The sequence below is a fragment of the Phocoena phocoena genome, chromosome 7 (genome assembly GCF_963924675.1).
Source record: "Phocoena phocoena chromosome 7, mPhoPho1.1, whole genome shotgun sequence".
NCBI lineage: Eukaryota > Metazoa > Chordata > Mammalia > Artiodactyla > Phocoenidae > Phocoena > Phocoena phocoena.
This window is the reverse complement of record NC_089225.1, coordinates 96,016,801-96,039,735: the sequence shown is the minus strand read 5'-3', so window position 1 is coordinate 96,039,735 and position 22,935 is coordinate 96,016,801. Positions and strand designations below refer to the sequence as shown.

General features: G+C 57.7%; 2 protein-coding genes across 6 annotated transcripts; both read right to left on the bottom strand.

Moving 5' to 3' along the window:
* Positions 1-1,460: 1,460 nt before the first annotated feature.
* CTDSP1 (CTD small phosphatase 1) lies at positions 1,461-8,551 on the bottom strand. Of its 5 annotated transcripts, none has more exons than XM_065880478.1 (7): positions 8,536-8,551; positions 3,897-4,045; positions 3,332-3,436; positions 3,160-3,216; positions 2,438-2,530; positions 2,125-2,310; positions 1,461-1,589 (listed from the first exon to the last, which is right to left on the bottom strand). In XM_065880478.1, the coding sequence occupies exons 1-7, from the start codon at positions 8,549-8,551 to the stop codon at positions 1,461-1,463; spliced, it is 735 nt and encodes a 244-aa protein (XP_065736550.1). The 5 variants fall into 5 exon arrangements, with proteins under 5 accessions (XP_065736550.1, XP_065736547.1, XP_065736548.1 ...); XM_065880475.1 differs by lacking the exon at positions 8,536-8,551 and adding an exon at positions 5,446-5,512 and having other exon boundaries at positions 2,438-2,554; XM_065880476.1 differs by lacking the exon at positions 8,536-8,551 and adding an exon at positions 5,446-5,512.
* Positions 8,552-10,451: 1,900 nt separating this feature from the next.
* Positions 10,452-19,170, bottom strand: SLC11A1 (solute carrier family 11 member 1). Its single transcript, XM_065880495.1, has 15 exons — positions 19,146-19,170; positions 18,501-18,634; positions 17,587-17,709; positions 17,172-17,291; positions 16,135-16,241; positions 15,621-15,691; positions 15,212-15,279; positions 14,876-15,031; positions 14,119-14,277; positions 12,638-12,727; positions 12,387-12,506; positions 11,799-11,948; positions 11,267-11,340; positions 10,700-10,853; positions 10,452-10,559 (listed from the first exon to the last, which is right to left on the bottom strand). The coding sequence occupies exons 1-15, from the start codon at positions 19,150-19,152 to the stop codon at positions 10,452-10,454; spliced, it is 1,641 nt and encodes a 546-aa protein (XP_065736567.1). The 5' UTR covers positions 19,153-19,170.
* Between the last annotated feature and the right edge of the window lie 3,765 nt (positions 19,171-22,935).

Sequence of the window (22,935 nt, the reverse complement as noted above, 5' to 3'; positions counted from 1 at the left end):
CCTTGGCACTGGTATGTGGGTCCCCTTAACCGACAGGCCCTGGGGAGAGCCCAAGGCCTTGACCTCCAGACCCAGCATTTGGGGGAGGGGTTCCAGACAAAGGACTCAGAGCTGGAAGGCAGCACATCCTGGGAGCTGCCCCCAGCCAGCAGGGCGCGAGGCAGAGGGCTGCAGGGGTGGGTTGGCACAGGGGAGGGGGACAGCTTGGCCAGGCTTCCTGGAGCCCCCCAAACTCCGCAAGAAGGGTCCCACCTCCTACAGATCCCCTAAAGGCACCGGTGAAGTATGGGGTGGGTGGGGGAGGCACCCCTTAGGTGGTGTAGAGACCCACACACGCACACGCCGTGGTGGGCCTAGCATAGCGCTGGGCACAGAAAAGGTGCTCAACAAATGTTTTTTGAATGTATGAATAAACGGAGCTGAAAAGGGTGTGAGGGACAAGGGACAGGGCCTGGGGCCCTTTGGCCCAGCCCGTTTCATTCAGAAAATAGCAGTTTAAAAAATGTAGAAATCCTTTCCCTCCTCCCCCCAGTTTATGGGTCCAGGAAAGGGGTGAGGGAGGGGTGTCTCCACCCCAACCCTTCCCTCTCCCCTTCCCCTAAAAATCTATATACACATATACATATTTATATGGCACCGCAAAGGGATCCTGCCTATGCCTCCACACTTGGAGCTGGGGCACCGAACCCCAGGGCCTCGGGGTGGTCAGGGCCAAGGTGAGAGGTTGGAGCCTGGGCCATGTGGGAAGCAGCCCTCAGGTGCTGATGAGCCCGGAGAAGCTGGATTCTAGGGTCTTGAAGGACAGAACCCTGCTCCCTTCACAAGTGGTAACAGACCTTCTACCCTCCCCGCCCTGCTAGGCAGAGATTGGTGGAGGCTATAGCAGTCCCAAGGTAGGCGGTGGGGAGACTGGGTCCTCTGCCACCAGCCTAGATGGCTGCAACCTGATGGCTGTTCCAGGCAGAGCTGACCCAGATCGTGGCCCTGGGAAAACTGGGCCGAGAAGAGGGCTCTATGCAAGGCACTTGGTGTCCACTGTTCCCAGGCTGGGGGCCCAAGGCATGGGGCAGCAAAACTCTGCCCCTCCCCCAGGCAGAACTGGAAGGGCCCGAGGGACCCAATTTGGCAGCAGAGAAACATGGCCATGCAGAGAGAGAGAGAGAGAGAGAGAGAGAGAGAGAGAGAGAGAGAGAGAGAGAGAGAGAGAAAGGAGAGAGAGAAAGGAGGGAGGCGGCACGCAGGGCCCCACAGGTCCCCCCAGGAAGGAGGAGGTTCTAAGGCACTGACACAGGGACCCAGGACTCGTCGCCCTCGGTGCAGCCTGCCGCCCCCTGCACAGCCTGGCCGGGCTGGCGGGGGAGACGCCCACTTCCCCGTGGCGCTGAGTTTTCTTTAGGAAGAGTCCGCGTGTGAGGGGTGAAGGTGCGGTCAGGGGCAGGTCCTGGCCCCATGGCACCTCACTAGCTGCCAGGCCGAGGCTGCCTGAGCACTGAGTACACGTCATCCACACGGCTGAGCTGCTCGAAGAAAGGCAGGAGGTCGTGGAGCTCTGTGTCACTCATGTTGTCAAACCACGAAGCCACCGGTACCTAAGCAGATGGGTGTAGGGCGGTGAGGGGGGCAGGCGGCCCTGAGCACAGGAGGTGCAGATCAGTCCTGAGCACCCACTGCTCGACGGGCACCTCCTGGAAGCCCCTTACCCAGTCTTCAGACATTCTGACGGCAGCCCCAGCGAGTCACATTTACACACAGGTCAGAGCAGAGGTTCTACGGGGCCATACTTAACCTCACCGCGTGCTAAGAACTCTGATATTTTCAGTTCTATTTCATTTCTTTTTAAAATCCCAACTCAGACCCACTAAATTATTTCCGTGTTCCACTAACAGCTCACGACTGGCGGTCTGAAAAATGGAAACTGCTCCAGTGTCCAGCAGGGACCCGAGCCCATGGCAGGTGCCCTGTATCTGCAGGCAGAATGGGCTGAGTGACTAACACAGAACAGGGAGCAGCAGTGCGTGGACCAGGCGGGTGGGCAGCAGGCATGGGTCACTGAGGAAAGAGGGAGGAACGGGAGGGCACCAGACCCCAGCAGGGGCCCCCATCCCCACCCTGCCCGGCACTTACGGCGTTATCTGGATGGAAGACATAGGAGGCGGGTGAGTTGTCCAGGATGAGCACCCGCCGAAGGTCTCGGCCCAGCCGGCTCAGGTCCTTCACGTAGTTCCCCCGGTGGAAGACGCATGACTCACGAAACAGCCGCGCCCGGAAGGCCCCCCACTTGTCCAGCAGGTCAGCTACTGGGTCTGCGTACTGGGGGGCAGGAGGTGGGTCATCCAGGGCCAAGAGCGACCCAGAGGTCACTGCCCAGAGGTCGTGCGCTGGAGGCAGATAGGAAGCAGAGATGCCCCAGGAGGCCTTCGGAGCGTGGAGGGCTCACCTTGGCAAGGCTGGCGGTGAACAGCACACATTCGAAGAGCTCACCCATCCGCTGCAGGAACTCGTCGACGTGGGGCCGCTTCAGCACATAGACCTGGGGGGTGGGCCAGTGAGGGGACTGCTGGCCCACAGGCCTGGGTGGGGCGGGGCAGCTGGGGGCTGGGAGGGAGTGCGTGGAGGAGGCACAGGAGGGAGGCTGGTCCCATGGCCTGCGGGCTCCACTCAGCCAGCCGGTGCAACCACCACTGGGGAAGACACCCACCCATCCAGAAGAGTATCAAAATGAACCTCCAACTCCTGGTTTTGGGCCCTGCCTCAAAGGGAATCACTAATTCCCAGCCCCTTCCTCCACCGTGGCCTCAGCCAGATGTAGGGGCCTGGGGGCAACCCCCTCACCCCAGAGCTGCAGAGCACCGGCCCCCGAGCCAAGTAATGGAGAACAGGCTGGACAGCACACAACCTATCCTGAATTACTTGAACTGGGTCCCGGGCAGGGTGGGGCGAGGGGGCACCGAAGAGGACCCCGACTCCCTGCAGGCCTTGGAGTCGGGCCAAGTCCCTGAGGGTCCGTGTGACCTTAGGCAAGTCTCACACCCTCTCTGGGCCTCTGACATTCCACATCTATCAGAGTCCCATCTGGGACTCTCAGGATTGGTGGGAAGAGCCTGGGGTCTGGAAGACAGATACCAAGCCTACCACCTCCCCCCACACCCAGCCCCTCACCTGGTGGACCACCCCATCAATCTCCACAGGGATGATGAAGTCGGCATTGTTCACTGGCTGTGAGGGGGAAAAAGAGCTGCTGGAGCTGGGGCGAGGCCCGCCGAGACCGCCTCCCAGGCCTGGGCAGACTCCCTTAGAGACCCGGGGCTGAGGGCTGCTGGGCAGGGCCCACCTTGAAGGAGCTGTGCACCAGGGTCTCGTCCAGGTCGATGACTACGCAGATCTTGTCCGAGTCCTGGGCCTTGGCCTCGGGGAGCAGGTACTGGACTGGGGTGTGCTGTGGGGATGGGCGGGGCTGGCTGCGGGCACCTCTCTCAAGCCCCAGTCATTTCTCCTCCACATGTCTTCCCTCCCCCAGCCCTCTACCTGGCGAGCCACAAGGACAGTGGGAGAGACCAACCCCTTCCCAGCTTTGCCCCTGCCAACTCTGGAGCCTGGGGTAGGCCGCCTGGCTCTCTGGGCTTCACTTCCTGACCTGGGAAACCAAGGCAGAGGAAAGCTTCCACTTCTGAAGGGGAAATTCAGAATTCCCATGGTTGGGGGGCCCTCCCTTGGGAGGCAGTCTTGGGGCATTCAGGGCTGGGAAGGCCTGGGAGGGTGGAGGGCTTGGTGGGGGGACAGAGGGGCTCCACCCTCCTTCCAGGGCCTACGAGCAGGTCATGAAGAGCCCCCTCCCCCTAAACCCCCTGAGGGCTGAGCCCAGGTTCCCCTGCAGCGCCCTCCTGGCCATCACACACCTTGGGGACAGCACCGTTCTCCTCCACGAGCAGGGGCGCCCCACTGTGGGCAGGCAGGGCCTCCCCATCATCCCGGCAGACACAGCAGAACAGTGAGTGGAGGAGGCCCCGACTCCGGGGCTTCTGAGAAGCCGCAGACTTCTGGTCACCTGAAGCAGGGAGGCCCAAGGTGGGGGAAGGCATGCTGACTGGCCTGCAGAGGTGGGCACGTGTGCCCAGGCACGAACCCCTGGGCTGAGACGCTCTGGCCGTGCTGCCTTCATTGAGGGACACACACGAAAGTGGCATCCAGACAGTCTTGGCTCCAGGCCACCCCTCCGCTCCCCACAAGTCCTTCTAGTGTGGGTACAAAGTTACCCACATTAGGGAGTGGGCTGGCTTGAGGCGGGGACTGAAGGTGTTTTCTCTTCCTAACAGCCTCCATCGCTGCTGGGAGATCAGCCCACTGGGGGCACCTCCTGACACACCCTGTACCTGAGCAGCCCCTATTCAGTAGGGCCCCTGCCAGAGAGGGTTGAGGCCTGGGGCCCTGGGGCCCACTCCTGCTCTCCTTCTCCTCCTTCCATCCTCTCCGCCTCCAGAGGTGCAAAGTCCTCCCTGAGGCTGGGCCCAGAGACAGGGGGTGGGGGCCTGGGGCCAGTGTCCTGCCGCCATCTGCTGGCCCCTCCTCCTCCGCCCCCGCCCGGACCTCCAACTTAGGTCCCGCTGATAGACGGCCCGCCCTCCAACATCCCCTCCACCCGGCCCGGGTTGAGCTAGGCCCAGGCCACAGGTGCGAAGACCTGGAGGGACTTCCTAGCCTCTTAAGTCAACACCGGGACAAGGAAGGGCAGACCCCCTGCCCAAACCCGTCAAGCCCCGGGGTGCCCGGCCGAGGCCGGCGGCATCTCGAGTCGGTGCGTGTGCGCACAGACCCGGCGCCCACCGGCCTGCAGCCGGGGCTCCGAGTTCCCGGTCCGACGCGGGTCTCCCCGCGGGCGCGCTGGCGATCCTTAAAAGCGGTTGTCCCTCTCTGCGTCTCCGAGAGGCTCGGCGCCTCCACGAGTGACGCGAAAGTTTGTGAAGAACGTGGCTGTGTGGTAGCGGGAGATCCTTCCAACCCTCCCCAGCCCGATGTCACCTCTGCGCCCCCTCCCTCGACCCGACCAGACCGCGGCCCAGAGGGGGCGGAGTCTCAGCTGGTGGCCTGAAGGCGCCCTCTTCAACCCCCCCATCTCCCAGCCCCACTGGCGCCAATGGGGGGGAGGGGGCGACTCTCGGGCATCGCGCACAGCCAGTCCGGGAAACCCGGAGGGCGCCCCTTCTCTACCCCTGCCTCAGTTTCCCCACCTCGAGCAGACAGGAGCGCTCAAAAGGGGGCAGGCCCCGCCCCGCGTCTCTGAGCCTCTGCGAGTTCAAACTCTCAACCAGCTCCCCCTCCGGTTGGAAGCTTCGGGCCCCGCCGAGTCGGGAGCCTGGGGCGGCAGCGGCGGCTGCCCTGGGGAGGGTCGCGGCCCCCTCCTCCTCCCCGCAGCGCCCGGATTGCGGGTCCCTCCGCGCGCCCCAGTACCTTTGCTCCGTAGCGGGCTCCGCGCTTCCTCCTTGCTGATCTGAGTAATGACGGCCGAGCTGTCCATGGGGCCGGGCGCGCTCCGCTCCGGCCGGACTCTGGCCCGGGCGCCCGGCCTCCCCCCCGGCTCGGGCCGGAATCGGGGCGCGGGGGGGAGGGGAGGGGTGGGAGGGAGGGATCCCCGCGAGCTTCGGAGGGGAGGGGAGCCAGGTTCTAAGGGGGAGGGGGAGGGAGGGGGCGCGGAGGAAACTTTGTTACAACATGGAGTTTCCTCCCCGCGAGGCGGATGCAAACATGGAACCCGGGCGCCGTTTCAAGGCTCCCCCTTAAAAGGGCAACGGTTTCGGCGTGACCTGGACTTGGCCGGGGCTTTCATCACTTCTGGGGCCGGCGCGGCTTGGCGGGCTAGGAGGCGGGCCCGGCCGGGTTCTTGCCGCACTCCAGGGGGCGTCGCCTTCCTTCCTGCCGCCCGCCCCCCTGCGGGGCCGAGCCTCTGCGGCTGCGTGGCAGGGCCGGCACTCGGCCCACCATTCTCCGGCGCTGGGCGGCCAGGGGACAGGGCCCGCCCGGAGCGCCCACGCCCGGGAGTGCCCCGAGGGCGGCGCGGCTCCACCTCTGCACATTCCGAGGGTCGGGGGCTGGCAGCTTCTCGGTTTCCTCATCTGGGAAATAGGGTAACACCGTCTAGTCTGTAAAATGGGTTTCTCCGGCGGTCTAGGGGCCATCTCGCAGGGAAGTCGTGAGCGTGCAAAGACTCTTTGCTACCTTCAAACGTCTGCGCACATCCACACAATTACGCTCTTAACCGGACCAAGACTGTCACCACCTACCGCAGTCTCGGGCCCCTTCCCCTAAACCCGGAGTTGTAGGGCGTGGAAATTCCAACTGTCTGCCCCGGGATGCCTCCTGCCGACCTCTCCCAACCGCCTCACCTGGCGCCCCGCAACGTCCACTCCAGCCACCTGGCTTTCTCGCCAGAAGCCTAGCGCCTCCACGCCTCAGGGCCTTTGTACCTGCTGTTCTCCCGGCCTGGAATGCGCCTCCTTCGACTTCTCACAGCCAAATCCCACCGACCTCGAAGAAATGACACCCCCTCCGAGAGGCTTTTCTAGGCCCCTCCCCTACTCCCTACGCCGGCCACGATGTGACTGTTGGGCAGGGGGGAAAACCAAGCGCGGCTACACACAGTGGGGCCCCCATCCCTTTGGGCTCAATGCCCAACCGTGGGGACCACACCGTCAACTGGAGGACCTTGAACACCCGCTCCACCTGGGTCTGTGCAGACACACCGGCGGGCGCGGGGCCCGCGTTTCCACGCAGATTCTTCACGAGGGAAACTCCCGTGTGATGCGCGGTGAGGTTTGCGAGTGGTTTTTTTTATGAAGTTCCTTCCATTTGCCGTTACTATTTTGTGTTCACGTTTTAAAAATATTCATAACGCCAAGCCTTGACAAACACGCCTCAACATTTCCTTCCCCCGCCGGGCGGGGCGGGGCGGGGCGGGCGCGTCCAGTCCCGTCCGGCCGCAGGGTGCTTACGCGGCGCACGTCCTCCAGGCCGGGCGGAGGCGGGGAGCCGGGGAGCGGGAGGCCCCGCGAGGGGAGCGGCGCTCGCCCAAAGGCGCGCCAGCTTCGGGGCTGGGCAGCAGGGCGGGAGGAGGTGGTCAGAGGCTGTGAATCCTGTGGACTCCACGACCCCCCCTTCTGCTATTGGGTTAGCCAAAAAGTTCGTTCGGGTTTTTCCGGAACATCTTACTACGCCGCCGGCCGGCTGCCATCATTGTATTTAATCACGATAATAGCCAACTTGCGGCGAGCGCTTAGTCTGGGTCCCGCTTTGGCTGCGCCTCTCATCTCATTTACTTCTCAGAACAATCCGTTTTTTAACCCATTTTACAGATAAAGAAACTGAGTCCCGACGAGCTAGCGACTCGACCCGCCCTCCGGCGGGGGCAGAGGTTGGATTCCTGTCGCCTCGCCGAGCCCCCTCCCCTTCTGTACGGCCCCGGGGCGGGGCCTCGGCGTTCCGGATGCTCAGCCGGCGCCGACCCCAAAAGGAAATGTGCGGCGGAGGGCTGAGTGAACCCCGGACCTCGCCCCTGGCCTGAGCAGGGCGGCTCGCTTTCCACTCCCTTCGTCTTTCCCTCTGTGAAGGCTGGAACCTGGCCGACTGTGCCACTGAGGGTCAGGGGAGCTAACGCGGGGATAGGGCACTGGGCATAGGGCACTGGGCAGCACTGCTGCCCCCCTCCCGTCGCTATTCCCTTCACCTCCTACTCCGACCCCCCCCCTTCACCCTCCATCGTCTCCTCCGAGCCTTCGCTGGTGCGGGTCTCCTCCCAGCGAGACCTGCCCTCTTCTCACGCTCATTGGTGCACTTTCCGCCGGGGCGGAGTGGATGCGGAGTGAGCCCAGACGCCCGTGCAGTGTGGGGGTCTGGGGTCTGTGGGGACAGAGTTGGTAGTGGAAGCGTTCTGTAAGGTGGGGCGGGTTCTTTGGGTTTCCTCAGGAAAGAGGGGAGTCCACACCCAGCTGCTCTCCCTCTACCCTCTCTACTACAGCAGGTGAGGGGGTCGCCGTACCCGCATAGTTTATTTTTATCTGTTTCATAGGTTTGCGCCCCAGGACGGATAAGGTCATGGGGACTGTGAGTCGAGAAACACTAGGACTCAGCCGGGGTCGGTCTGGCAATTATGGACAAGTGTCTTGTTCATCCAGCACCTCAGCTTCCTTCTCTGCCAAATAGGGTTGGTAAGGGTCCAACCCAGGCAAGTGGGTAGGGGGAATGCCGAGCAGAAAGGCCGGATGCCCTCCTCCCAGGCTCCGAGACACACCGTGGTGCACATTCCGACAGAGCGGGGTGGATGCGGAGTGACTCAGGACGCCTGTGCAGTGCCGGCCCTGGGGTGTCTGTGGGGATGGAGTTGTGGGTGGAAGCTTCTGGGGAGAGTAAAGGTGTTAGGCCACTCCCAGCCTGAGGGGCTGAAGAAGCATCTAGTTAGATCTGAACCTGGGGGCTGGGAGGACCAGAGCTACTGGGGAGGGAGCAGCCCTTTTGGGCTGGAGGCGTCCCTGTCTGGATATGACTGACCTTGGCCTGACTTCATCGCTAACGCCTTACCCAGGCCCAGAGCAACCCTTAGCTGGCCCTTTGGTCCCCTCCCCTCCTCACCTTCCTTTACCCCAAGTTCTAAGCTCCAGACTTGCCTATTGGTATGACCAGCCTGCCCGTTCTTCTGGGGAACTCCCAACAAGGTTGCAAGTCTCTAGCTTTTGCATACACTGACCCCCCCACCCCAACTCCCGGCATGCTCATCTCTCCCTTGATTGCTCTCCCTATGTCTATTCAGCTTTCAAAATATTGTCCAGGAGTTTATCTTCTGCGGGCCTTGCCTCATCGGTTGCAGGTGTGCCTGACGCACACTTCGGATCGTCAGTGTTTTGTTGTCATTTACTTAGGTTCCCCCCAACCCAGTGTGAGCTCCTAGCGAGCTGACATCTTTCATTCGAGACTGTGCCTCCCTTCCCCAGGTCTAGCACGGGGCTGGCGCCCAACTAATGCCTACAGAATTGACCAGAGGGGTGGGCAGGGGGTACAGCTGGGGGCACCTCAGGGAAGCAAAAAAGGGGTCTCCCGTTTCTCCGCTACCTGGCCCCCATTCATCCTCCCTTTCAGTTCGCAGGGGCCCCATCTTCTCCAGGGACAAGCCGGGAGAAGGAGGTTGGGCGGCGTACTAGCCCACGTACCTCTCCACCGTTGCTCGGGTGAGCCAGACCTGTCCCATCCCGTCCCTCTTAGAGGGCCCCACTTGTTTCGTTGCCCTTTTAAGAAAGAGGAAATTCTTCTCATAAACAAGCGCCTCAACCAGAGCGCGGAGCCCAGCTGCCTGCCCCGCCGCATCCCCGGGAAATCGGGGGTGCTTCCAGGCACAGCGCCCGCTCCAAGCTCAATCTAGGGGAAAGGGCTGGCGGCCCCTCATCGCCGACGCTCGCCACAGCTCAGGGGCTGGGGTCCGAGGGACGGGAAGAGGCAGGAGGGACTTGGGGGAGCCTAGAAACAGCCCAGGGAGCGTCTGTAAAGTGCAGCCCCTTCAAGGGGCGAAAGGGCGCCGGGCCGCTCCCTGCGGCCGAGGGGGGTTCCCCGCCCACAGAGCTCACCCCACCTTCCCGCCTGGGCGGATTCCGAGGCCCCCGGGCGCGAAGCCCGAGTGACAGCCTCCTCCTCTTTCGAGGCGGGGAGTACCGGCGCTCGGGATCGTCCCTGTCCCTAGGGGGAGCTGGGAGTCAACGCCCAGGGAGCGTTAACTGCGCGGCGTGGGAGTCCCGGCCGCCTGGTACCCTGGGGAGATGGCAAAGGAATTGGGCCTCAGAGGCACCGACTCTTGGGTTCCTTAGGACTTGGCGCGCTAAGAGGGGAGAACCGCGCTTCTGTTTTCCTGCCTGGAAAAGGGGTTTCAGGTGGAACAGAAAGGCTGAGGCCACTCCAGGGAGAGTGGGAGCGAGGCAGACCTTCGGGGAGGGGAACTATTCTTGATGGTTCAGGGATTTTGTGCTTTCCTGTTTCCATTTCCCTGCTCTTTTGGATAAGAAGTGAATTAGCATTTATTTATCGTTTTCAGACTCTATTATTAAAGTACCAGTTTGGAGCCTGTGTCCCATCCCCAATTGGGTTGGTCTGTCAGGTTACTCCTATAGGTGCTCAGTAAATACTTCAGGAATGATTTTTTTTTTTTTAAGTCTCAAGTGCCAGGCTCTGTGTTAAAGTGCTTTATTTACCTCCGCTGCAAGGTTGGTGTCCCCATTTTGTAGTTGAGAACACTGAGATCCGGAGGTTAATCACTTGTCCAAACTAGGAGACAGCAGGTCCCTACGGAACCAGGGGAACCAGGGTTGGCCTGCTTCCAGAACTCCATCTTGCTGCCTCCACACACGGCCCCCGACCCCCACTGGTCCAGCAGGCCAGTCTGCCCCACTCGTTACACCCTCGGCCATGCCCTGGGTGGGAGCTCATCCAGAGGTCTTCTCCTGATCCTCTTCAGGAAGCCCATACAGAAAGTGTTGGTGGGAACCGTGGGCCAGAAGGGTGGCTCCATGGGTGATGAGACAGGTCCAGGTCTGGAGGAGGGGTGACCATGAGTAGGAGAGAGGACAAGACCTTTGGGGAAGCCCCAGTGCATCCCCCCACTAAGCCCTCCATCTGTTGTCTCTTCTCCTTGCCTCCCCCATCCCCAAGGCGCCTGCGGACCCAACAGTACCAGGTAGGTGGTGAGGCCCAGGTAGACTGCAGCCAGCAGTGCCACAAGGCTGAAGTAGGCAGGGTGGGGTAGGCTGGGCAAGTAGCTGACCACAAAGTAGAGGTTGATGGCACAGATGAGCACCATGATGGAAGAAGTGAAGGCCTTGCTCACCCTTGGGGACGAGAGGGAGGCTCAGGATTGGCTGCATCTCCTCCAGTGCCCACAGCCAGCCTGGAGCTAAGGTGGGGGGTGGATACACAAAGCCAGCTTCCCAGGGCTGTGGGCCCTGGAGCAGACCCCTGGCCAACTTCTGCCTCCTGGGCCCTCCAGGCACCACACTGGCAGGATTTGGCAAAAGCAGAGTCTTAGGTGAGGGGGAGGAGCTCAAGCTCTAGAAACAGCCCCTGGCCCAGGATTCCAGTCCTGGCTCCTCCACTTGCTAGCTAGCTGTATGACCTTCGGCAAGTTTCTTAACCTCTCTGACCTCATCTGGGTAGTGGGAATAATGGGAATTCCTACCTCTTGGTGGCTGTGAGGGTCAAGGGTGGTAATGTAAGTCCAGTGCTGGGGTTGGGGAGTACTCACAGGCCATTGGTAAACTCCTGCATCAGGGTGGGCATGCTGGTGAACGTGAGGATGGGCAGCACAGCGAAGGGAAGCTGCGGAGAACCAGGAGGAGGGGCTGAGGGACCCTGCCCTTAGAAGACAGTAAGGAGGGGAGGAGCAGGCCGGGGCTCCAGTCACCCTCTGCCTCACTGTGCACCCTTGGGAAAGTCTCCTAACCTCTCTGAGCCTCAATTTCTCCACCTCTATGCCTTCCAAGGTTGTAGGGGCTCGAAAGCAGGAGAGAGTGTTTGGGGGCTCTGGCCCCAGGCTGCCTGAGCTTGTATCCCAGCTGTGCCACTGGTCACTTAACTGCATGCATCAGTTTTCCCATCTGCAAAATGGGGATAGTGGTGGTTCCTACCCCCTGGGGTGGCTGTGGAGAGTACAGGAGGCTTGTAGATAAGGTGTGTTTAGAATAGCGCCTGGGTCGCAGGGGAGGCTCTGTAGGGGGATTGCTGTGGTTCCTGTCTGGCTCCACAGCGGGAGGAGGTGATAGGGCCCGCAGGCTCACCAGCAGGCTCTGTAGCACGTTGAGCAGGTCGTTGAGGCCTGACAGGTCCCGCAGGTCCCTGAAGACTGCCACGAGCATGGTGGGCAGGATGGCGCAGGAGCGAGTGAGCAGGACTCGGGCGAAGCGTGACCACCGCAGCTTCAGGAAGCCCTGGCGGGGGGGGTGGGCACCTTGGTGTCGGGGTGCAGGACTGTGTTCCAAGGGAGGGACCCTCTATCCTCCCTCAGCCCATCTCATGCCTGGAGGAACACTCTGTTTCTCCATCTTTGAAATGGGGGCAGCTCTGTCCATAGTTGGTGGTGAGGGGATAGATGGGGGGATATTAGGGGGGTTCCCCTCCTTTAGGGGGTGTTCCCCTCCCACAGCTGATTGCTGAAGACTAAACCGTGTTAGAGAAAAGGCTTCTATTAGTTCTGGGTTTGCAGTTTCGGGCCTCATCTCGCTGAATCTCAGTTTTCTCATCTGTAAAATGGGGCTTATAAGGGCACCCGTTGGGCTGCCTTAAGGATCAAGGAGGGGGATGTCCGAGCCCCGAGTAGTGTGCCTTGCCCTCAGTCCCCTGCCCGCCCCGGCCCGCCCCAGCCCCACCTCCATCACAAACTGTCCCGCGTAGGTGCCGGTCATGGTGGAGCTCTGCCCGGCGGCCAGCAGACCCACCGCCCAGATGTAGAGGGCTGCGGGGCCAAAGAGGCAGCCCAGGATCACGCCCTGGAGGGAGGGCTGTGGTCAGAGCCATGGGTCCGCCCCTTCTCGCGCAGACTCTACCTCTGAGGTGGTCGCGGCGAGGAGCCCCGCTGGATCGAGCGAGCCCTTCCATACCCGCCCTGCCTCGCGCTTACTCCTTGGTAAATGTCCACCGCCACTGTAAGGTTGTTCATGGGGAAGATCGTGGCGTAGTCGTGGAGGCTGCTGTTAGCACAGACGTTGAACTGCGGGCACCGGGCAGTAGGAAGGAAATGTGAAGTGCACACTCAATGTTGGAAAATGAGACCTCCGAGCCTTGGCCAAGGATTGAACACTAGTGGCCCGCGGGCTGAATCCAGCCAGACATATTTTGTGTGACTAACACATTTTTTTTTCCTTTAGTGTGAATTGGTTGACATTTACAATTGAGAAGATTTAACATGAGACCCTGGTTTCCAGCTGCTCTTGGATTGTAAGAGCTGGCATTACCACAGAGAGACAATTGGCCGGCAGGGACTCAGGCTGCCCCACAGGCCCTTCTCCCTTACATGGGACCCACTTCCCACAGCTCTGTGACTCGGCTGGTCTCGAAGGCAATGTGTGACTATGGTTTGCCATCCTATTTAGACCTCTCTCCTTATGCTAAGGAGCAGAGACACAGGGAGGGCTATGACCTCACAAGGTCACACAGCAAGGCAGTGGCAGTGCCCATGTCCCCGGAGGCTTGGCCAGTCTGTCCCATCCCCACCCCACCCCGTCAGCGTTCAGTAAGCGCCCAACACTGGCTAGCAGTTGTTAGAGCCTTGGGACAGAGACTCATTCAAAAACTGAGACAGGCAGAGTCCCAGATCCCAGAGAGCCAGGGAGGAGCTGGCCGGCTCCTTCGCTTTCAGAGCCTGCTCAAATGTCACCTCCTCCAAGAGGCCTCTCCTGACCACCTGGCCTAATGTAGTAGTCCCTCCCTCACCACACCCCCAATTATGTTTCATCACCCCCTTTATTTCCTTCACAACATCGTTCATATTTTCCTTTGAAACCGATCAACTGATTGGTTGATTTGTTTCCTGTTTGCTCACTGCCTCCGAATTTAATCTGCAAGAGGGCAAGGTCTCTGTATCATTGGCTGCTGTATCCCTAGGGCCTAAGACACTGGCTGATACATAAATGCTCAATAAATCTTTGCTGAATGAATGACAGTTTATCTACTAATAATGAAGATTATCACTAGAAACTCAAGGAAAGAAATTGCCTGTCTGCATATTCCTGACCCCACGCTTGTGCTTAGGCAGGCAGCCCCCTCCCAGAATGCCCTTCCTGCAGTTTGCTGGGCAAATCCTGCCCATCCTTCAAGGTGCAGCTGGAATGCTGGATCCTCCAAGACTCAGCTCCTCCCCCCAGTCACCTCCCCTGGACGTCTGTGCCTTGTAGCCCCTGGCGTGGGGCTGACCACGGCAAGCCTACGTGTGGCGTGTCTCCTCAGTGGGGTGGGGAGGGGGCTCCCAGCCAGAGGCCAGGGTCGCAGACTCCCTCCCCTACCAGTGCCTGGAGTACAGGACAGAGACTCGAAGGGCTTAGCTGCCCTCTTTGGAGTCCCCAGCAAAGCCTGAAGGGCACGTGGGTATGGGGTGTGCCTTACCGCAGCCTGGTTGGTTTGCTGGTAGAAGGCTTGCCCAAAGACAGCCACAACAAAGAGGTTGATGAAGAAGGAGACAGACAGTGCGATGGCGGCTTCAATCAGGAAGTACATGTTGGCTTCTCGGATGTCTGCCCTGCGGGTCCGGTCTATCTCTCGAGACTATGAAAGTCAAAGGGAGGGAAGCACCGAAGTCCCTGAGTCATCCCAACATTCTCTACCCTCACACCTCTACCTATGTTCCCCCCAAACCCCAGTTCTTTCTAAAGCCCCCTACATGGCCGTCTGGGATAGGCCTTTGTTTCTGCCTCAGGGCCTTTGCACTTGCCAGTCCCTCTGCTTAGAATCTCTTCTCCCCTGGTCTTCCTTCCCATCCTTCATGTTTCAAAGGCCTTTGCTGACTCCTTTTCTAAAGGAGCCCCCTCCTCAGTCATTCTCCATCATACTTCTCTGTTTTGTTTCCTTCAGAGCACCTTTCACAATCCATTTCTTTCCTTTATTGTTTACTTGCCCATGGTCTGTCTCTCCTGCTAGAATGCATGCTCTAAGAAGGCAGAGGACTTATCTGTCTCTTCATCACTGACCTCCAGCTCCCAGCACACAGTAGACCCTCTATTATTACATATTGAATAAAGAGTGATTCACTTCCCTCCTAAATTCACAGAGTTGGGAGCCAAAGGGGCGGGGCTCCAGCCTTGGGGGCGGAGCCGGTGTGGCCCTTAGGGAGAGAGCATGTCTCCCTCCCCTCCAGTCTGCTCACCTTGACCAGGGCCGAGTGCAGGTAGATGTTGTGGGGCATGATGATGGCGCCAATGATGCCCACGGCCTGCAGCAGCTCGGGCTGGCCGCAGCCAGGGCACGAAGGCAGGAACAGGTCCCGAAGAAGTGCTCCCTGAGCAGGACGTGCCACCACGTACTGTGGAGAGGAGCCTCGGTCAGGCTCCACCCCACCCCTGAGCAGCCATTCTCACCCTCCACCCCAACCCTGGCCACTAGGCAGCATGGCTAAGGTCCGCTCCCCGCTCCCCTCAGGCTCTGCATGGGGCAGAGTGGGGTGGCCTTGGTGTGGGGACGTGGTACTGGTACGGCTTCCCACCTCATAGCCGAAGGTCAAGGCCATAATGGTAATAAGAAATCCAAAAAAGGCTTCCAGCTTCCGCAACCCTAGGGGGAGAACAAAGGGGCAGAACCAAAAAAACCAAACAACCAAAATGATAACATAAACAATTATTAATGGCTGGTATCCCGAGCAATTCGTTCCAGGCACTGTGCCAAGCGCTTAACATATAGCGCTCAGTGGAGCCTCACCACAGCCCTGGGGCCCCTGTGCTGTTATCCACGTGTTACAGATGAAGAAACAGAAGTCTAAGTAACTTGCTCAAGGCCATACAGTCAGATCGAGGCTGCTAGGAGCACTTCTCCCGATTCAGCAGAGCGTCAGCTCCTACATTCATTGCCAGTGCCCCCCCTCGCCAAGTCCCCTATGGGATGAGAGGCACACCCACCGTAGTTATCGAGGAAGAGGAAGAAGAATGTGTCCACGATGGTGATGAGGACACCACCCCAGAGTGGGATTCTGAAACCAGAGTGGCCTGCGTCAGCCCCGCCCGGTCCAGGAGTCTGGAACTCCCTCCTCAGGGCTGGAGACTGTAGAATGTGGCTTCCTGGGAGCAGGCACTCAAGTGGCCCCAGACAGCTAAGGGAGAGGGGAGTGGGAGTGTGCTAGAGACGGGAAAATGGCACATACACACTAGGAAGGGCCAAGCTGTGTGGCGGACCAGCGTGGTAGGGAGCTTGGGGCTGCAGTCCTGAAGGCTGCATGGTGACTGACATCTGTGTGATTTGAGACAAGTCACTTTACATATCTGGGTCTCCACTTCCCCATCTGGCAAATTGGGCAATAGCTCTGGGTCATAGGTGACTGGAGGATGAAATAGATGCATGGAAATAGAAGGCCTGGGGAGGAAGAAGCCGCTGTTCCCAGCCCTGGACTGAGGAGCTGGGGCCCCTCCAGAGTACCGTCCAGCTGAGAGCAGATTGAATGCAATAGCTGTGCCGATGACTTCCTGCATGTCTGAGCCCACGATGGCTAGCTCGATGGTCAGCCAGAGAAGGGTGCGGGGCACCTAGGGGGAGGTAATCCCGTCATTAAGGCTGGACCAATTATTTGTCTGTTGTCTCAGACCTACACTGACTGACCTTTCTGTACCCGGCTCTATACTCCTGGGCTGGAAGCCTGCAAACTACATTTGCAAGTCTGCCTTGCCAGCGGGCTTCCAGTTAGGTTTTCATGGTGTAAAATTAATCAACAGAAGCCTCAATTAAATAGAGTCGGGAGATGAGAAGGGGAAGCTCCCACGCCCTGCAAAGATAGCAGAGCCCAACAGGAAGAAGAAAGACTCCTCTTCATTCCCGGCAAGGACTCAGCCACTGAAAAGCCATGGACTCTTTGTTTACTATCGGCCTCCCAAATTCCCTTTCCCCTCCATAAAAGTGTTCTCCTTCCTTTGCTGTGCGGAGACTTGCACGTGGCTCCCCATGGCTTCAGACTCCCCAGTTATGATTCTCTGCTGATCCTGAATAAACCCATCTTTGTTGGAGAAGTATCTAGCAGTCTATTTGTTTTAGGTCAACAGTAGGAAATAGTTAAAGGAAATGGAAAGGCAGGGAGACATCATTTTTACCGCCCCCTTCTGGAGCTGGCACCAGCAAGGGCACCAGGCAACATGGGCTCCAGTCAGCAGTGGTGGCAATGTTTCTAGAAGCTTGGGTGCGAATGATGGCCCCTGGGCTCCTGTCCAGCAGCTTTCTGATCTCTGGGTAACACCTCCTTCCCTTGCTCCTCCAGCTCTTTCAACACCTTTGTGACTGCATCCCTGCATTAGATACCTTTGAAATATCTAGCGGCGTGATTTCTGTTGGCCTGCGTGGACACTGACGGCCAAGTCCCCGGTGCCCACCCCAGCCAATGATTATCCCGAGCCAATGCCCACCTGTTTTTCACCTCGGGCAAGTCACCTCTTCAGGTGCTTCCTGTCCAGGTGCACCAAGCTCACCTTAGGGTAGTAGAGATGACAGACTTCGCCCAAGTCCTTGCCTGTCACCACGCCCAGCCGGGCAGCAAGTCGCTGGCAGAGCAAGCCCAACACGGTGGCCCACAGCAGTACCCAGAGCAGCTGTGAGAAGCCAGGGAGAGGCCGTCAGCCAGAGGGACCAGTCTGATAAGCCCTGAGCTGCTGGGACCCTCTAACCAAGGACACCCTCTGGGGAGTGCGTTGGGGAGATGGAGCTAGAAGACACCCCCGCACTCCCGCAGGGCTGCTTTGGGGACCCTTTTGTGGTCCATTTGAACTTAACACCTGTTCCCAGGAACACTGGCCATGAAGGCCACTCTGGGGAAACGTGGCAAGCTGGGGGTCTCCACCCACTTAGCCTGGTCACCCCCTCCCCACCATGCCCCAACTCAATCACTTTGAATCCAGCCACAGCCCCAGCCTGAAGATCCGACTCGATGTTTCCTGGGTCCAGGAAAGCAATGCTCATAAGGAAACCGGGCCCCGTGAAGGCCCACAACTTCCGCAGGCTGAACGCGCCCTGTGGAGGGAAGTGGAATGAGGGGTCTTGGACACAGGCTTGGGGGCCGCGGGCCATGGCCAGCCCCCAGGTGAGCCCCTCTGGGCTCATGGGCCCAGGCTGGCCAGCCCTGCCCTCCATTCCCCATTCCTGGAGCTGCCACCCTGGGGTGGGGGGTAGTGGAGCACGGGGGTGGGAGGAACTCGGGGTTTGCTGAGTCATGGCAGATCAGCTTTCTGGATCGGTCAGCTTCTGTGGTCTACACTTGACCAGCCTGCCTCGGGCAGGCCCTGAGTCAGCAGATCCTCAGAGCCCAGAGGGGAGCTTTCCTGGGTCAGGCCTCCCTGCCTAGTCCCTTCTCAGACCATAGGGCCTCCTCTCTGGAGTCCGCTGAGCCTAGGGTCTCCCCACCCCCATTCCGGGGGTTGCCCAGCAGCCTGGGCATCTGCTAAAGCTTCTGGAAATGCAGGGTGATAGTCTCTCAGAAGCCAGCCGGCAGGCTCCACGTCTCCCGATGCCCTTGTCTGCATCCTTTCCTTAAATGTTACAACAAATCCTTGAGGCTCCAACTGGAATTCACCCCAGGTCCCTTTCCCTTCCTAGGAAAGCTGAGATGCATCTAGAAAGCCACTTGATAACTTTTAGACAAATATCAAGTGCCCCAGCTAAGCACTGGGGACAGAAGCAGGGAGACAGCGGTTGGCGTTGTCCATCACGGCTGCTCAGAGCTGGAAGGGACCCCCCTCCCCCTGTGAGATCCCATGTGGTCTTGTCCATCCCGAAAGACCCCAGGAAGTTTCCAGCATTCTCACCGGTTCTGCATCTGGGATGGGGATCTTCTTGCTCAGATAGGTCCCTCCGGGAGGCTCTTGCTGTAACCCTGGGTTGGGTGGACTGGAGATGGAGCCATATCTGGTCCTGCTGAGCTTTGGGGGGCCTGTGTCACCTGCAAGGGGCCCCATGAGCCTTGGTGAGTGACGTGCCTGTTTCTGGTGGCCCAGGATTAAAGCCATCTGTCCTCTTCCCACACGTCCTCTTGGCAAAGTGGAGAAATGAAGGCCCAACTGAACAGGAGGCCTTGACTCCCATCTTGGGCCCACCGCCTCCACCCCGGACCAAACATTACTGAAGATGTGTGAGAAGCGGGGCCTTCATGATTACCCTCCTTCCATGTGAGTGCAGAGATTCCCAGACCCAGGTCTCTCTCGTCATGGAGGATGTGGAGAGGGACATGGGTTCTGAGGAGGGAAAGCTGGCCCCACCGTGTGTGCCCTTTGGCCTCATCCCTGCCACCTGCAGCAGCCAAGGAGGCTCCAGGGGTTCCAGATCCACAGAGATGAGGCAAGGGGGCACTCTGCCCTTGGGGATGTGAAGAACCCAGCCTCAGGCCGGTGTCCTTGCTCCCCTGACTCCACCCCACCCCCATTCAGGCTCTGTCCCTGGAGGGGGCCACTCACCTGTCATGAGGACCGCAGACTTAGGCACTCTGCACAAGTGATGTGCTGGGCAGCCCTTCTGGCTATGCTTCCTCTCTGGGTGCTGGTGAGTGTGTGAGTCCACACCCTCTTACCCATCCTCAGCTGAGCTGGGCTGTCCTCACACACACCGAGCGTTGTGAAACACTTTCCAAAGGCAGAAGTGGCCACCTCTGGTGGAAGGGTCTGGGTGACCACAGTATGGCCATTTGCTCCCCTCCTGGCCTGAGTCCCACAACTCCTCTGACTCCCTTCCAGACACCCCGAGTTCTGTGCCTCCCAAGTTAGCTCTGATTTCAGACACTTCCTGCCACTTGGGCATTCATGTCTAGATCACGTGACTGCCCCCTGCCTCCACCTTCTCTCACCCTGCACAAACAATCAGACCCTTGTCCTTTTCGTTCTTGAGTCCCATGGCCAGTGGTTGACCTAATGGGATGAAGGGAGTTCTGATGCCTACCTCGGCCTCAGTTTCCCACTGAGTGCCTCAGAGAAAAAGACCTTCCAGGCACTGCCACAGGGACATGCATTGAAGATTCAGGCCAAAGAGATCCTCAGAAGAAAGGGGCACTGGAATTCTGGTCCTTGTTCTGCCACCGATCCACTTGACATTGTCACCAGATCACGTCCTGTCTCTGATCTTGTTTCTTCTGTTAAAGGAAGGGCTCAGACTAGCTAAGTGGTTAAAAGTTTAGGTGTCCAAGGAGGCCAGGCAGGTAAGATGAACCATGAGACAGGTTGGGAATGAGAAAAATAGTGCCAGCTCTGGACTTCCCTGGTGATTTAGTGGTTAAGACTCTGTGCTTCCACTGCAGGGGGCACGGGTTTGATCCCTGGTCGGGGAAGTTCCGCATGTCACCGTAAGTGCAGCCAAAAAAAAAGTGAAAAATAGTACCAGCTCAGCACTGAATGACAAAAGATGCCAAGCCTCAGCTGGGGGTGGGTGGGTACGGTAATAGGGAGTGGTGGACTGTAGCAAAACAAAGGTCATAAACGCTGTCTGAAGAGGGCAATGCTTACAGAATTCCAGACAACTGTCATGTGGAAATGTGGGTCCACTGTCATCATGTCCTCTGACTTGTCAAGGATGCTGGAAGATGTATGCAACATACGCTTTTTGAATACTAGGCTAAAATTTTTTGAAAATATTTGTAATCTAAACATATATTTCTATGGGCTGGATTCCACTTGAGGGTGACCAATCTATTACCTCTAGACCGTTCCAGCTCCCAGTCTCTTCTACTTGCCAGCTGCCAGCTCCTTTATCCCCCCACTTACCTCCTTCAGAGTCTTCTCCCTGCCATGCCCTGCAGCCTTTCTTTTCTGCCAAGAAGATTCAGACCTTAAATTGTCATGGGGTTTCCAACTCCAAAGTCTGCAACTTCAGGACTCAGAGAAAATTGGGGCAGGTTCTCACATCCAGACCTGATCTGGGATATGATGTATCCCCACGTTGAGTCAAAAACTTGAGCCAAAGCTTAGGAAACCAGGATAGGGGGAGGCAGCCAATCTCCTGGCTCCTCGTTGATTGAGGAGGCTGGAGGAACAGGAGAGATGTGGGTGCGGGTAGGGGGGTGAATGACGTGTCAGAGAAGAGGGAACTGCACTGGGGTTTGTCGCTCGCTGTGCAGTCTGGTTGCTCGAGGTATGGTCACCATCCTTGACCTCTAGGGTTTACACAGGTTTGCAGTCGCTATCTAGGACTCACGTGGTGGTGGCTGTGGGGTGGGGCTGAGGTAGGATGCTGTGATGGTTTCGTTTTTTGTGTCAGTTTGACTGGGCCATGGGGTGCCCAGTAATTTGGTCAAACATTCTGGGTATGTCTGTGAGGGTGTTTTTGGAGGAGATTAATATTTTAATCAGGGCTTCCCTGGTGGCGCAGTGGTTGAGAGTCCGCCTGCCGATGCAGGGGACACGGGTTCGTGCCCCGGTCCGGGAAGATCCCACATGCCGCGGAGCGGCTGGGCCCGTGAGCCATGGCCGCTGGGCCTGCGTGTCCGGAGCCTGCGCTCCACAACGGGAGGGGCCACAACAGTGAGAGGCCCGCGTACCGAAAAAAAAAAAAAAAAAAAAATTTTAATCAGTAGACTAAGTAAGTCTGATTTCCCTCCCTAATGGTGTATCATCCAACCAGTTGAAGACCCGAAGAGAACAAAAGGCTGAGTAAGGGAGAATTCTTTCTCCCTGAGGACTGCTTTTGAACTGGGACACTGGTCTTCTCCTGTCTTCAGACTTGGGTTGGACTAGAACTTACACCACCGGCCCACCTGTTTCTCAGGCCTTCAGACTCGGACTGGGATTATATATGCCATTGGCTCTCCAGCTTGCAAATCTAGAGATTCTTGGCCTCTATCCTCACATGACCCAGTTCCTTATTATCTATCTATCATCTATCTATCTATCTATCTATATCTATCATCTATATTTTCATTGGTTCTGTTTCTCTGGAGAAACCTGACTAAGACAGCATCCTGTCTTCCTCTTTGCATCTTTTGTGGGGCCTTCCCTATAGTTAGGAACTCGGTGAGTATAACTGATTAATGACTGATCAACACCCTCCACAACCTCTACCTTACAGAAGAGGCAGTGTGTGTAACGGTTAAGAGCAGAGGTCTCTGGGCAGAGTGTCTACATGAGCCAGAGCTCCAGAAATCTGCACAGTAGTCCCCTCGGATCTGGAGTTGTTGCTGAATACTAAACCCTGCATGCGTACGGTGAAATTACATGAAACCCAATCTGCTCAAAATGGATCACAGACTTAAATGTAAATTTAAAACTGTAAAACTTTTAGATAAAAAGTAGGAGAGGGAATTCCCTGGTAGTCCAGTGGTTAGGACTCAGCGCTTTCACTGCCATGGCTTGGGTTCCATTCCTGGTTGGGGAACGAAGATCTGCCAGCCACTTGGCGAGGCCAAAAAAAAAAAAAAAAAAAAAAAATTGGAGAAAATCTTCAGGATCTAGAACCAGACAAAGATTCGTTAGACTTGACACTTACAAAAGCATGATTTATAAAGGGAAAAATGATGAATTGGTCCTCATCAAAATTAAAAACTTTTGCTCTGTGAAGGACCCTGTTAAGAGAATGAAGAGACAAGATAAAGGTTCAGAGAAAATATTTGCAAACCACATATCTGACAAAAGACCGGTATCCAGAAATAGGGAAATCTCTTAAAACTCAAGAGTGAAAACCCAAACAATCCAATTAGAAATGGGCAGGGAGTTCCCTGGTGGTGTAGTGGTTAGGATTCAGTGCTTTCACTGCTGTGGCCCGGGTTCAATCCCTGGTCGGGGAACTGAGATCCCCCAAGCCTCGCGGCGTGGTCAAAAAAACCAATCCAAAACAAAACACCAAACAAAAAAGAAATGGGCAAAAGTCATGAACACACATTTCACCAAACAGGATGTACAGATAGCAAACAAATATATGAAAAGATGTTCAGTGTCATTAGCCATTCGGAAAATGCAAATTAAATCACAACAAGATATCACTACACGACTATCAGAATAGCTAAGATAAAAAATAGTCCCAATACAAAATGTTGGTGAGGATGTGGAGAAACTAGGTCGATCACTGATATGTTGCTGGTGGGAATGTAAAATGGTACAGCCACTCTGGAGATAGTTTGGAAATTTCTTTAAAAATTAAAGATGCAGGAACTTCCCTGGCGGTCCAGTGGTTAAGACTTCACCTTCCAATGCAGGGGATGTGGGTTCGATCCCTGGTCGGGGAGCTGGGATCTCACATGCCTCATGGCCAGAACAACAAACAAAC

Coding starts and splice junctions, on each gene's coding strand:
- CTDSP1 (XM_065880475.1), bottom strand. CDS start 5,512: ATGGACAGCTCGGCCGTCATTACTCAGATCAGCAAGGAGGAAGCGCGG. Junction 2,555..3,159: donor TTGATGGGGTGGTCCACCAG/GTGAGGGGCTGG, acceptor GTGGGCCAGCAG/TCCCCTCACTGGCCCACCCC. Junction 1,590..2,124: donor TCTTCCATCCAGATAACGCC/GTAAGTGCCGGG, acceptor CCATCTGCTTAG/GTACCGGTGGCTTCGTGGTT.
- SLC11A1 (XM_065880495.1), bottom strand. Junction 15,692..16,134: donor AATCTGCTCTCAGCTGGACG/GTACTCTGGAGG, acceptor CTCTGGTTTCAG/AATCCCACTCTGGGGTGGTG. Junction 11,949..12,386: donor CGGGACAGTTTGTGATGGAG/GTGGGGCTGGGG, acceptor CCCCCCCGCCAG/GGCTTCCTGAAGCTGCGGTG.